The sequence below is a fragment of the Pleurodeles waltl genome, chromosome 9, assembly GCF_031143425.1.
Source record: "Pleurodeles waltl isolate 20211129_DDA chromosome 9, aPleWal1.hap1.20221129, whole genome shotgun sequence".
In the NCBI taxonomy this organism is placed as follows: Eukaryota; Metazoa; Chordata; class Amphibia; order Caudata; family Salamandridae; genus Pleurodeles; species Pleurodeles waltl.
In genome coordinates, this window is record NC_090448.1 from 673,582,192 (window position 1) to 673,597,707 (window position 15,516).

The following is a 15,516-nucleotide window of genomic DNA, read 5'->3' on the forward strand; positions in this document are numbered from 1 at the left end:
ACCTCCACACGTTTTTTTTTCCATTGAATGTTATGCTCCTCCGATCTAATCACTTGTTTTTCTGCTTGCAACAGAATGTCAGTAATTTTTCTAACTTTAAATGCAGTCTAGTCATTGTCGACAGATGTCATTTTCTGTTTGACCACCTCAGTGTGACCCAAATGAATTCCTTAGGTTTGCCAGTGATTTCATCTCTGAGCCAGTGATCTAATGTTCTCAAGATATATGTACCCATGTGCCTCAAGAAAGAGCACTCATGGGCAGTTGGTAATCGCAAGAGCCTACTAGGCAGTCCAGTTTAGCCCAAAACCAAATAATGTAACGAGTGTATATTGCACCCTCCTATCAGTTCTGAATTAAGTCCAGGAGGTGTGTTCGAGTTTACTTTTTATCTGAAGAGTAATTTAAGTTTCAGATTGAGCTAGAGCTGATCGTGTCAATTTAATCTCAACATTATGCTTTTCTTCAAAAAGAACTCAACAATCCCAGAAGATTCAAACTACCCTTGTCTGGACAGAGCAAGCCGATTCCATTTTGTTGTAGTTCAACTACTGCCCCATGTCTGGGTAATGGGGAGGTTATAGCTGGTGACAGCTGACAGTCAAGCGTTCGACATTAGCCATTTTACCTACACCTCTAATAGAAAGTATATTGTCTCCCTTGTGGAAAATTCCACTCAGTCCCCCACAACTGCGGTCCCTCACTTGCCCCAGCAACATTAATGTGGGCTGTTGTGTGTGACACCTAATGGTTCCATGCTGCGTTCATTTTTGGTATGGTTATTCTATGTGAATTGTGTTCCCCACCTAAACACAGTAAATAAAACCTAAAGCGGAGATTTTAATCATTGTGCTGCTGTGAATGTGACATTCATCATGTAACTTCCACTTGCGAAGCCATGTTCCAGAGAGCCCACTCAGGACGTGTGCACTGTCTCAAATCGAATGCACATTTCTTTGAGTAGATGGTATTGCCATCTCAGTCAAAATGCATGTGTTCTCCACCATGGTCCCCAGATACCAGTTTAATTTATTAGATTTAGTGGGCAGCCCCGATCTTTTGAAAGGCAGCCGCTGAAAATGTCCAGTGTGAACACCTGTTTTAGATCCAAGGGCCCCTAGATCTCTGCTCCCTTGGTGAACTAATTTAGGATGCTACATTCATTTTTTTGACAGCTAACACATGTACTATTTTGCTCCTTCTCACTTGGTTTACAATTCTTGTTTACACTAGGACCCTCAATATGAATGCCCTGGTAATTCCATTGACCCAGTAACTGCTTCGGAATTATGGATTGTGGTTTTTAACGTGAAGAGTTCAGCTACTGAAAACTCTTGTGCTTCCTCCAGAGATAGGACAGTTTCCCCTTGTCACCCAACATTAAATAAATCCCTAAGGCTGTTCATTATAATTCTTTTGTAAATATATGTTAATCCACCTTTCCTTGAATTTGACAAAAATAATATTGGCAAATGTCTGCTGCCGGCAGATTGTACCTGTATTTCCAATCTAAGAGCATTACTAAAGAGTAAATACGGACAATAGTAATTGGCAGACAACCCCAAGACTGGCTGGTTTAAATCCACTGTACCTGATCATATCAGTAGTAAAACTGTTTCCCATGAGGGAGCTGCAAGAAGCCCTGGGAAACACCTCAAAACCAGCTGCCACACCGAACCGAGCCAATGCGACGGGTGAACTGTAAAGAAGCAGTAGCCAAGCTGAACTCGACAGCAGGGTATTTTTATGTTCACCCCCAGTTCCAAATGGTGTTCCTGCCAGTTCTATTAGGAAAGGACCAGCACCAATCTCCTCCAGAACATGTTCTAATGAACTAAACTATTCATCATACAGCACAACTTTGACAGTATATTATATAAAACCTTTGGTTCCCTGTGTCCCACATGGGCAGACTATCAATAAGTGAGATTATTTTAAATATGTTTATTTATTTTTGTATGTACTTCTTTTCTAGTTCCCGCTTGATCTGAAACGTTTTTAAATATAATGTATAACTCATTTAAAACGACGTATTTGTTCAATGACAGACCATCAACTTTATATTCCTCGACTGTAGTCTTAGAATTACTTCCCATAATGCATATCTATCTAATTTCCCACTGATTTCCATTAGTCACCCCTGCTTGACGCTGTGGGCTGTAAAGCACTCAGCACTGTCTGTCATAATTCACAAACCTGCCTCAATGGGAGCATGTGGTCAGTGCAATTGAGGCATATTCGTGTACTGTAGCATTGCGTTTTAGATTTATCGACCAACGAGTCTGTTCTTTCTAAACTTATAGCAGAAATATCGCTTAGGAATTTGAGCACACAACCATTATTAAAGTTCTGCAGGTCAACATTATAAGCAGTAACAACTTTGTTGCAAGAATGACAAGTACATTTAACTTTTACTCACAGTGATGTAGTCAGACAGGAAATCTAGCTTTCTGAGTTAAGGATTCAGCTTTAGGGGCCCTAATCTGTAGCTATTTGAAACACTGTGTTGTGCAGTTAAGGCTACCAGCAGGTCAGGGTGAAAATACACATGTACATAAATTTAGACTATTATTAGGAACAAACTTCGTAATACCTAGTCAGACATTCTAAATATTCCAACAGCAGAGAAAGACCCAAAGTTCGAAAATAAAAGGCTTTTTACAAAAAACAGCCATTCTGAAAAAAATAGTAATAGACTGTTATCACACTTCTGCGCTAAATCTGGTAGGAAGCCCTATTCGTATGCAATTTCAGTGCCATTATTTTAATTTGGTTAGTGTTAATGACAAGGCTAGTATTCATTTTACAGTAGGGTTTGGGGGTAGCATAGGGTTACCATCGTTATCAGGATTATGCTGTGAGGCTGAGCAAGTGGATTTGGGAATGCTTAGTGCTAGCTTTCGAGGGACGATGATGTTGTAAGTAATGGGATTATTGGTACAGTTAGAAGTTATCCCTTTGAGTCAATGATAGAACTGGGTAAGTGATGGGGATATGATTAAGATTAATGGTTAAGGTTTTGGATGAGAGTACTTTATAACTTGGGTGGTACCTGTAAAAGCAAAATGTATTATTGGAAAACAAACTGTTAAAATTAGCTCTAATTGTCAGTTATATTGACTGTATTTTCAACTTTGTCTCACTTAAAATTTCAAATTTGTGTCTTTGATTGCTTTAAAATGTCTGAAAGTAAACCCATTTGAAGTAGGCTAACACCAGGATTATCAACGCTATTCTAATAATGCATAAAAACAAGAAATCTGATAGCCTCTTTCATTACATGTATCTTTTGTACTCTAACAAACCGTTGACCTTGCTAGCCATTTCATATGACTGTGAGAATGGATGTGAGCTTGAGCACGTTTGAATATCTGGAGACACGTGCCTTACCTGTCCCTGATTTTCCTCTCCACTCATCCACTCTACGTAATGTTTTGGTATCCTTGCCTGGGCAAGGGATTTTGTGGATGGCTACACCTGAATTCATCATATCCATAACATATGCACAGAACTTGAACCGGCTTACTACCTTGGTCATCCAAGTATTTCCCGATCCCCCAGGAAAAGGGAGATGTGGGCTCTAGGGGAAAATATTTTACATACCCACACCGTTGAAGTGACGCTTGCTACCCGGCTAACAACAGGTTTCTGTTCTGTTTGAATGCAGATGCTGGTAAATGAAATGCACCGAAAGGTGCTGATAGAGTACATTCAACCTCTGATGCAGGTGAAGATGGTCTGCAATTCTATGAAAGCCCGGACCAAGATGGCAGCCAAACTACAGGAAGAGGCACAGCAGCTGAAACATCTCTTCCAGCAACTGGTGAGGATTGTATTTTAATGTCCCGATTTTTTTGTGTTGGTTGGGGCCTTTAGCTCTGTGAAATAATATTTGGATGGGGCCATTTTGTGTGAAAGAAGAATGGCAACTGAAGAGAGCTCTAGGAGCCCATCAGATGAAGCATGCCCCCTGTTCCATTATTAACATTGCTACGAATAGCAACTTTATACCTCCTCATATGTTAATCTGTTTTGGTCTTCCAGAGGTGGGTTAATCTACTTTGAGCCCCTAGAATTTAACATTTTAGATGTATGATTTGGTTTCAGGTGTTGGGGAGATGCAGATGACTCACATGCTTAGGGCCTCATTACGAGTTTGACGAGCCGACCGTCAGCCCACCAGACCTGTGGGTAGGAGACAGCTGCAAAGCTGGAGGTCTCCCCCCTGGCCCTACTGCAATGTTTCCACCGGGCTGACTGGCGGAAACCTCAATATTAGGAGGTTTCTGCTGGTCAGCCCGGTAAAAACAGGCAGCAGCATTGGACATGGCTCCTAAGGGAGCCGTGGCCAATGCCGTCACACAGAGGGTGCTCCCAACACCCTTGGAATGTGCACTGTCTGCCATAGCAGACAGTGCACATTCTGAGGGTGCTGGGAAGGGTGGCCCCTGCACTCCCACAACATGATCATGCCTTTCTGCCTGCCTTTTCATGGTAGAGACCTCGCCATAAAAAGGCTGGTGGAAAGGGAAGTCATGATCAGCACGGTGGTGCTGAACTCAGTGCTGCCGGGCTCACCACAACTTCAACCACTGCCAACCAGTCGGGTTCCGCGATCGTGGTGGTGGCCCCCTGGTGGTCCGACAGCCAGGGTTGTAATCTGGCAGTCGGACCACCAAGAGTACGGTGGTCCGACCGTCACTACAAGTTTGGTGGTTGCAAGAATGCCAAACTCAAAATAAGGCCCTTAGTCTCTAGTGTGAAATGGCAGATTTGCTTCTTCATTGGTGCAATACATGAAAAACTCAATATCCACATCACCCGATTATTCTTCCATCCTAGACCATATCCATTCTCTCACCTTCACATCACCCCTTTGTGATTCCGTGTTTGTGATTCCCTTGATTTGAACTTATTTATTATTGTCCTCTGCTTCAGTGCTTAATTTGTGCTTGTTGTTTCTGGTGCTGAGCACTGGCACATGTTTTTGAGGGTCGGCGCTTAGTCTTCTGCCTCAAGCATTAACTGCAGGCAAAAGACACATATGGGAAAGACAGAGGAAGACAAAAACGAAAAAGTGTCAAAATGGGGGAAAGCAGACAGCTGCAAGAGTGAGCTGAAGGGGCAGGGAGTGGCTTTAAATGGAATCAGGAGGCCCGAGATGGCTACAGAATTACGCCACCTCTGTATTTCGTGCTCGCACATTTATATACAGCAGCCCCATGCTTCAGAGGAGTGCTTTGGGCACCGGCACGTTATTTACAAATTAAGCACTGCTCTGCTTACATTGTTAGTATATCTGTATGTCACAATATTCTCAAATGTTGGCTGCATATATTCTTTTGCTACATACAGGACTCCACTGCTTTTTTGGATTGTACATCCTTTATGGTCACAGTTAAATGAAATCATATTATGCTAGATAATGGTGCCACAGTACTCCTAGTTCCCACGATGTGACACCTTGAATTGCTTTGTTTCTAGAAAAGCTTTATTATTTTCCATAGAAGTGTTCCAATTAGATATTACTACCTTAAGTACTCTAAATACTGCACCCTTTCTTGTTACCTGATGACACAGAATCAGTGATACATGACTTCATCTCAGTGTGTCTCTTTAAGGGAAAATGTGCCTTTTACAGAACTCTCTTCTTGATTTGCGTGATGGTCCTGGTTAGTGTAGAACAGTGGGTCTTTAGCTAGGATCTAAGGACCCCTGTGGGTCCGCGAAGCCTACTCGGGGGCTGTGGCTGCCTAGAAAAGAACATGATATTACTAGAATGATAAAGTGTATATAAATTAATAACAATGAAAAATAAACAATGTGTAACTTTGAAGTAATAATTAATGGCCTGAATTAGAGTTTGGCCGATGAGGTTATTCCATCATACCCTTTCCCCGTATTATGATCCCATTATATCCTGTGGGAATTTTAATACGGCGGACGGGTTATCCGTCATGTTTGTGACTGAGTACCCATCTGCCAAACTCTAAATCAGGCCATTAGTTAGTATCTTCAGATTGCCCACTGGGAACAGTGCAATTGCATCAAACAGAATATAGCATGGATGAAGAATGAGCTCAACTGAATTGAGAGTTTATTAAAGCTCTAATTTTGCCATTAGAATTACATTTTAGATTTTTTTATAATTGTTTGTGAATTAAATAAAATATTACATCATCTGTGTATTTCCTTGATGAATTCTTGTTTTGATATATTTGTGTGTATTGTTTGGTGGTTCAAATCATAGAAAATACTTATACTAGCATCCTGGCTTCCAGTAATGAATCTGTGGGGGCCGCTGGATTCCAATAATAATGAATTGGTGGTCCCCGAGTCCCAGTAATGATTAAGTGGGGCTCACAGAAGTCAGATGATTAACAACTACCAGTGTAGAACACAGTGGCGGCCACTTGTCAACAGGGGTGGCAGGGCAGGGAGTTCCATCTCTCCTTCCTCTTTGGACTCACGGAAGCACACAGGCTTCTAGGCTCCCCTCCAATCACGACGCTGCTGTCAACAGCAAGACAGCTATGTTGTGATTGGTCTGAGCATCCTGCTTCGGTGCTCAGACAGTGAGTAGGGCCTTGTGCACTTTCACCTGCCGGCTTTGAATACAGTTGTGTCGAGAAATGCAAAGTGCGCATGACTGTTAGATTGGCCCAACATGGTCGGCCAAAGCGTGAACCGCACTTATGTGCACATAGCGCTCCTTCTGCCCAGCCCTGCCCAGCCCAGCCCCGCCCTGCCCTAACATTGCATTATTATCATTTTATTTTTCCCTTTCCTTCACTGCATAAAGCACTGGGGTGACGCTCCTCTGCCTTGGTGTAGGAGCCTACACTGGTACAACATAGATATGGTCTGTCTTTCATGGTCATTACTCCATTTCAGAGTGGGTGTAATACATTCCGCTAAAGCTTTACAATCAATTAATTTTGGTCAGCTTATGTCTTTAATGTTTTGCCTCAATTCCTAATTCATTTCCTAAAACCTGGGATGACTTGCAGGGCTAGAGATTATTACAACTTCAGAACTCAAGGGCAATAAATTTTCATGATATTTCCTGAATGTTATGCCTGTAGTTTGGAATGTCTGAGTTTAGGTACAGCTTAAGCAGTTAATTGCAGTAGAAAGTTGCAGATTGTTTTACCCTTCGTTGTTTTTGTGGTGCTGTTCTTCACTGCACATTCACAGAGCATTCCTAGCTTCTGTCATCACACTAAAATTAGCCATGCACTGTTTGACACTGTGGACTGTAAAATTACACTTCGTTTTGGTCTCCATAGTGTATAAACCATATCTTTTCTCAAGGTTAATGGTAACCCTGGTATAACCTCAGTTCTAGTACATGTTTAATTGATCCACTACCCTAATGATGCCAGTCTGTTCATATTATTAACTAAAAAGATGTGATTAAGGGCACCTCTGTTACTTAATTTGTATCAGTCCCCAGATTTCATAATTAGTTAATTTATTTTCATAAAAAGACTCCTTATACACAGAGGGACATATTTACTAAGAATTAGCTGAGGGCAGCGCCGCAAGCCTTTCTGCTGCGCTGCTCTACGCCAATTCAGAAGTCCAGAAATGCACCGTATTTACAAACTACAGTGCATTTCTGTCCTTGCCTACTGCTCTGGTGCACAAATTGTTGCCTAGCGCCAACGCAGACACCCTTGCACCATGGTGCAAGGGTGTCTGCATTGTCAGCAGGATTGGTTTTGTGCAGGAAGGAATACCTTCCTGCACACACACAATCCAGAGAGGCATTTTCCTCTCTCTTTGTGTTGCAGAATGCTGCACACACAGAAAGAGGAAACAAGAAGAAGTAAAGATATTTCTTCTTATTGTGCCTGCCATGGGGAGGTGTACACTTTTGCCAGAATCCCAGGTTTACAGATTCTTGTTAATCTGGAAATGCGTCAAAACCCATTGGTGTTTCGTGGGAACACCCACCACAGCGCCAATTGTACACCTACCCTGACACAGTGTAAGGTAACGCAGCGACTTGCTCTGAGTTGGCTCACAAAATATCTACAAGGCCATGAAAAACCACACAAGGTGGCTTTGCTTGGCCTTGTAGATATAAGTCTGCACTATGCGCCGCCGGTGCGTCACAACGAGTGATCCACAGGTGGTGCATGGGGCTTGTAATATGCCTTAGTGTCCTGAGAAAACAATCTGTTGCAAAACGCTTGATTGGATCTGGGTCTGATGTTACTGATTAATGAAATACTAATGTTGGGCAAGACAGTTAATGGGAATTGACTGGCTATGGGTACCATTAAAATTGAATGCAGAAACCTTAATTTGAACATGAATCAAAAATATAACGAACAGCAAAAAAAAACCTTGTCAATAAGTAGTCTGTGTGTGTTTGTGTATATATATATATATATACATATTCACTACAAAAACAATGTTACAGGGTCGTTATAGTTAGGTTCTGAATTTACTTATACAAAACCATAGAAATTCAGCAGTTATAGTTAGAGTTCCTTTAAGTAACTATAACTCGCACCCTAAGGTAACTATAACTTGCGTCCTTGCCATGCACAGTTTTCTATAATTTTATTGGAAATGTTGCAGTGATAATATCAAAGATGTCATACAAGATCTCATCAGTGATATAATATGTGGAGTAACTAGCTGTGCATGGTGAGGTCATGAGTTATAGTTACCTTAGGGTGCGAGTTATAGTTAATTAAAATAACTCTACCTATAACTGCTAAATTTCTGTGGTATTGTACGAGTAAATTCAGAACCTAACTATAACATTCCTGTAACCTTTGTTTTTTTCAGTGAATTTCTATTTTTTTTAACATAAATTTATTTTTATTACTATATGTCATTTCAAACCCCGACCCGCACGGCCGTGCGAGTCAGGGGTTGGCCACATGACCTGGCCTGCAGCCAGGCCATGCAACAAAGCCCTTATAACTACCCAACCCCACGCCACGCATGTCCCTTTGGCTGCGGGCAGAGCAGGTTCGTCACAGGGCCTGTCTCTGTCAGTGGATCTGTGAGTAGGTATATGAGTGTTTGAGTGAGTCTTAAAGTGGGTTTGTGAGTCTGAGTGGGTGTGAGGGGGTACATGAGTGTCTAAGTGGGTGTGTGAGTGGACGCATGAATCTCTGAGTGCATGTATGAGTGAATGAATTAGTGTGTGAATGAGTCTGTGGTTTTTCTTTCAAAATTTTCCATATTCATGAATAATTTGCGAAACCTCACAAAGTTTCATGAACATCATGCATGGTGACGCAAAATTATTTTAAACCCATAACTTGCACCTAAAATACACCTAGGTCACAGCCCTGGGGTCAGGGTACCTTCGCTCTGATGACCCCTTATGCCACTTTCAGTTTGGATTTTCATCCCCTGGTAGTCGTGTCCTGTGAAGTAGAATGGCGGCTGCAAGTTTGTAGTCAGGTTGCAGTCAGCCAATTGCAATGCTTCTTTTCGCACACGTATTCGCAAAAAAATCACAAATTTCACAAATTATTCACGGACAGAAATATAAAAATTTATTTTCCCTTCAATATCTCAAAAACTACTGAACAGATTCACACTGAGTACAAACAGTTAGCCTTCTACCAAATTTGGTGTAATTCCGTCCAGTGATTCGGCATGTAGTCATGTCTAAAGAATCCTATGGAAATTAACATGGGAAACGCAACCTTTGTTGAGCCCCCTTTTTCCTAGCCCCCAATTAACGGATCACCCACAAAACTTTCCATGCGCAACAAGAATCACTGAGACACTTTTTTGGGAAAATGTCGTGAAGATTCGTCAAACGGTGCCAAAGATATAGGCAAGTCAAAAAACGCTATATATATATATATATATATATATATATATATATATATATGTGTGTGTGTGTGTGTGTGTGTGTGTGTGTGTGAGTGTGTGTATGTGTGTGTGTATGTATATATATATATATATATATATATATATATATATATATATATATATATATATATATATAGTGACTGGTATAAGTTAAGTATCACTAGTATCCCTATACACATTATTGCTAACCATATATTTAAATGATTTTCGTTCGTAAATGCAATGGGGGCCAATTGGTGTGCTACGGTATTTCACCATCTTATAGACTTTTGAACATTTCATTAAAAGAAAAGAAAAGAAAATTCAAGATACAGTTCTTTAAAATCCTACATAAAGTTATTTTATCTTTTGGTAATATAATCAATTACATGTTTCACTTTTGTATCATAAAGAATGATTATGTACACACTTTATTATCTGACTCAAGCACATAGCAGCTTCCTAACAAGGAAAATGTCTTTCAGTTGATTACCCTCTTTCATTTTCCTGCTGTGAAAGCCGGGTATTTTTGAGAGATATGCATCCTTGGCTAACACACATGCAAAAAGTGATGATCACTGGCCCCATGTGAAGGATGTGATTACATCACTGGTCAGCCTTTTTTCTGTGTATCAAACAAACGTTAGTCTTTCATTTAGAGGTAAGGAAGTAAGATGTTTATTTATTGTGATTGGGCTACGAGCCAAATGTTTCACGCTCTGTCCTGAGCCTCAAGAGGATGGCTTAAAGCTTCTGGGCATACTAGCTTACTGCATTCTGCTCACCAATCATGCCAGATGGCACATGCAATCTTTGGACCGGGACCTGAAGTCTCAGTGGGCCTAGTACCAAGAGAATCTCTTGGATCCATCCATGTGTCAGAGGCTGCAAAATGTCTGTAGTGGTGGCTGCTTGTCTGCAATTGGACCAGTGGCAGACCCCTCTACCTACCCCACTCAGGTCTAAGGGTGGGGACAAAAATGTTACTACTTATTTGGAGAGGCCATTTGGAAGAGGTAGAGATAGGAGGTCTCTGGTTTCCAGCAGAGACTGGCCTCCACATGAGTTTATTAGAGCTATGGACAATTCATTAGTCTTTGAAAACTTTCTAGTCAACCATCAAAGAGGAGCAGGTGCAGATTCTCACAGACAACACCACTGCCACAAGGTACTGCAACAAGCAAGGCAGAGTAGGATCCTGGGTCTGTTTTAAGAAGCTTTGCACCTCTGAAGCGGGATGGATCATCAGGGAATTTCCCTGATGATCCACTACCTGGTGGGATCTCTACCCCAAGGTGGACAAATTGAGTCAGCAACATCTAGTGATTCACAAATGGCAATTACATCCGGAGGTAGTACAGGACATCTTCTTACAGTAGGGAGCACCTTGGCTAGATCTGTTTGCTGAAGTAGTGAATGCACAGTGTCAGCACTGTGTGCACTGGAGTTCCCAAGAAATCTCTCTCGGAGACACATTCCTTATAGAGGGGAGCACAGGACTCCTGAATGCCTCCCCACGCTACCTCTCGTGCCCCGAGCTCTGAAGAACATCTGGGCCGACAAGGCCCTAGTCACTTTAGTGGCACTGGATTGGGCCAGGAGTGTATGGTGTTCGGAACTTCTGCATCTGAGCATCTACCCTCCTATCAGGTTTCTACTGATGGAGGACCTCCTGTCGCAGCATCATGGAAGTAACTTTCACAGGAGCCTACAAAATCTGCATGCCCATCATAGAAAGTAGTGGCAGCAGCTGAGTTCTTTTTTTCTTCCACTAAGGCCATTGGTGCAATTCTAGCGGCCAGGCTTCATTCCTTGAAATTTGTATATGCAAGGCACTAGGACAGGTTTGTGGCATAGTGTGGTACTTGGCAGTCAGACACCTTGGAGGTGACACGGTTGGATGTGTTGTTGTTTGCTTTATTTTTGATCCAGCATGTCCTTGCTCAGGACACAGTTACCTGTTGGCTCTGTCAGCCTTTTTTGCATTTGCTGGACCAGCCATCCTTGTTCAGATCACCAGTTGTGATGTGTTTTATAAAGAATTTGCAGCATTTAATTCAGCCACCCAATTTAGTCCTCACCTTTTTTTATGTGTTCCCTTTTCAAACCAATGCACAGTTGCTAGTTGCACCTACTTACCTTAAAAATGGTCTTCCTGGTGGCAATAACATCAGCATGCTGGGTGAGCGGATTTCGGACACTCTGGGTCCAGCCTTCTTATTCAACCTTTTTCCCAGACAAGCTGGTGCTCAGAACTACAGCGTCATTCCTGCTAAAGTTTTGATGCCTTTTCACTTCAGACATGTCGTCCCTCATCTGACCTTCTTTCTCCACCCCATGCTTCAAAAAATGACTCCATTGTTTTGTCAAGAGAGCACTCAGTTTTCATATCAGTCGTACCAAAAACACCAAGCAGACAGTCACCCCTTTATGGGTTTCTCTGGGGCAAAGAGGGTCAAGGCAGTACAGAAACAATCTCTTGATGGATAGTCCACTTCATTAAGTTCTGCTAACCAAGGTGGATAGAGTAAGCAGACTCAAGAAAGTCTATGGTACTCCATGAGACCCAAAGCTCCTAACACTGCAATGGCACATGGAGTGCCTGTCCTGGATATCTGTCAGGCAGCTACATGCTCATCAGTAAACATGTTAATGAAGCACTACTGCCTGTACTCTAATTCATGTAAGGATGGGCATTTTGCCTGCTTGGTCCTGCAGGATGTTTTAGCCTGAGCCATAGTACAGACCCACACCCCCTTTGGGAGGTACTGCTTTGATATCTATTCACAAGGTGAGGAATCTGAAGTTAGAGGTACCCATCAGAAGAACACATGACATACGTTCAGTGATGCTCTTTCAGTTGGATACTCTAGCCACCAAACGTTTGATTCTACTTTACTTGTATCCACTCTCTGTCCAAGCGGGAGCTGTTAGGTTTATAACAGATGACACATTCACTAATTACACATGATGCTGTTCAAATGTTCTATGATTTTGTCCTTCTGTTTATCAAAGGTCTCTTACCATTCACTTGGATGGAACAGGGCTTACGGTTAGCGGGGAACTAGCCTTTGGCTAGCAAAGCACAATACACCCAAGAAGTGAGGGGTCAGTCACACATCAGATTGTTCCATTTGAATGGCTGGAAGGGCTTTGGCAAAGTAGGTCATGTCAGGTTCTTGTGACATATAACTGACTCCACCTCAATTCTTCTGGCTCTCAAGAGGCCCTTTTGATGTACAGGAGGCAGCAACACCAGGAAAGCTTTGTTATTCATCACTTTTTTTTTTTTTTTTGCAATTCCAATCAGGACAGGATACAGGAAACAAGGACCCAGGAGCTCAAGTGTCTGAGCTCTGTGTTCATCACAGTTTATTTTGTGGTGATTTGTTTGAATATGGAACCTGCTCTCCGGTGTTGTATAGCACAAGGTTTCGATTCCCCCTGTGTCCCGAGTGACCTGTTTTTGCAAGAAATGTCTGCCATTGTTTTCAGAAATATGGACATAATATCAAGAAACTGAAAAGCAGACGAAAACTTTGCTAGGACCTGACTCTTTACTCAGAGTCCTCTTCGCCGCGCATCTTATTGAGACATTGGGCCTGATTAGAACTTTGGCGAAGGGGGTTAATCCATCCCAAATGTGACAGATATCCCGCCCACTGTATTAAGAGTCCATTATCTCCTATGGAACTCGTAATATGGTGGGCGGGATATCCGTCACATTTGGGACTGATTAACCCCCTCCGCCAAAGTTGTAATCAGGCCCATTATCTGAGCAATGGAGTTCAAAATATCGAAATAAAACCAATGGCATAATGCAACAGGATAAGACGGTATGGGAGTGCAGTGAACAGTCCACTCTGAATGCTCACTGCCCTGTCTCCTCTATGCCTCTTCAGTAAATACTGTGGGCCTGATTTAAGGAAAGTGGCGCTGCACCCAGTGCAGCGCCACTTTTCTTGCGCCATTTAGCACCCCCGAATGCCACCATGTGTGCACCATATTTAAGAGACAGTGCACCATGGCGGTAGTGAGGGTAACTAGCATCAAAATATTTGATGCTAATTCGGAGCTTTGCAGGACTAACATAAAAAATGTTGACGCTAATCCTGCAAAGCCTGTTGAGACCCATTGAAAATAAGGGTGCGCCTCCTTTTAAAGCCGGCTGTGAGCAGGCGTTAAAGTGCCGAAAAAATTACGCAAAGAAATTGTTTAGATTTCTTTGTGTTACTTTTTCATCCCCCTAACAGAGGAACACCCTCTTTGCATACATTATGCCTGGCGCAGGCATAAATAGGGCAAAGGGTTACAAAGTGGTGCAGTGCATACACTGCACCACTTTGTAAATTTGGCTCGGAAATTTTGGCCTCGTTGTGCCACATAGGTGTAAAATAAAATGACACTAATGTGGCGCAGGGAGATGCTAGGGTCTCTTAAATCAGCCCCTATATCCCCTGTTTTCTTTGTTCCACTCCATATCTTTCCTTATTGACCAGTTCTACACTGAAAACACCATGAACCAGCACTGAACAGACACCCCCACCATCATTGCTTCACTTCACTAATAGTACCGCAGTTCTCTTATGTCCTCAAGTAAATTAGTCCTCTAAAATTCCAGTTCCACCTTTCACTTCCAGCTATAGTGCAGGGTATGGCGTTTGATTAACAGGCCTCTCGGTGCGCTTAGTGTCCTTTCAAGTGTTTACCTTGTGGCACCTGTGTAATATGAGTGTGAGGCAGGTATGGTACCATGAGATTCACAAGTGTTGCCCTTGCTGAAATTTTGCTGGGCCCAAATCCAAGTGCCCTAAAAACTTGGCTTTGGTGGAGGGGGAGGGTATAGCGACCATGTGGTCGTAGGATGTGTATTAGAGCCAGAGAGTTTGAAGACTCTTAGTTGTAGCGTCCTGACATCACACTGAATGCTGGTGAACCTAGTGACATGCTGGTCAGAAAACGTCGTGAGTAGTGGGGTAAGGAGGGCACCCAACTGAGTCACATAAAGGTCTGAAATTCAGAGCTCCAAGAACAGAAGCATACCGAAGTTCACGTCAGCAAACCGGACACAAGCAATAGGCAATTAAAAGAAAGCATGAAAAAAACTCACCATTACTCACCCTGCACGTGTTCTGAGTTACACATATTTCCTACCACCTCCTACCCTAGCCGTGACTTCTCAACTTCACTTCGGAGCACAGAATCAAAGTCAGGGCCAAAGGCAATAAATAGATCAGCCAATTGGAGCACCTGTGGTCTAGGCACAGAGGCCTCATTGGTAAACAGCACAACCCACTACGGCTGACAGATGCATGTCAAAAATCACTAACTACACCACAACCTGAAGCCCCAGACCTCACAGGGTTCCTCGCTAGAAGCCTGCAAACCTGTTCTTATTGCTTGCCCCTCCACGATTTTCATGTAAAGATTTGATATAACGTCACGAGGTGGTAGAATCATGGGGAATGAGAGGCTCTCAAATGTTGACAAGTGGGACCAACAGTATCTACGTTTTGGTATAATCTTGTAAATTAGAGGGTAACAAGCCTCATTGTTACAAAGTATTAAACTCTTGTAAATGGATGTAAGTTAAAAACAGAAACGAATCACCCTTCTAATGAGAAAGACTTTTCACCTCACAGGCCTTTAGAGCGAAGTACTTAATAAATAAATTCAGTCCGTCTT

The 15,516-nt window shown here is 42.4% G+C and overlaps 1 protein-coding gene across 4 annotated transcripts in view; it reads left to right on the forward strand.

The window, feature by feature from the left end:
- Positions 1 to 15,516, forward strand: part of EXOC3L2 (exocyst complex component 3 like 2) — a 457,018-nt gene that overhangs the window by 363,333 nt on the left and 78,169 nt on the right. For all 4 annotated transcript variants that reach the window (XM_069207753.1, XM_069207755.1, XM_069207754.1 and 1 more), the window contains exon 10: positions 3,668 to 3,823. In XM_069207753.1, coding sequence (XP_069063854.1) covers positions 3,668 to 3,823 — 156 coding nt within the window. The remainder of the gene's footprint in view (positions 1 to 3,667; positions 3,824 to 15,516) is intronic.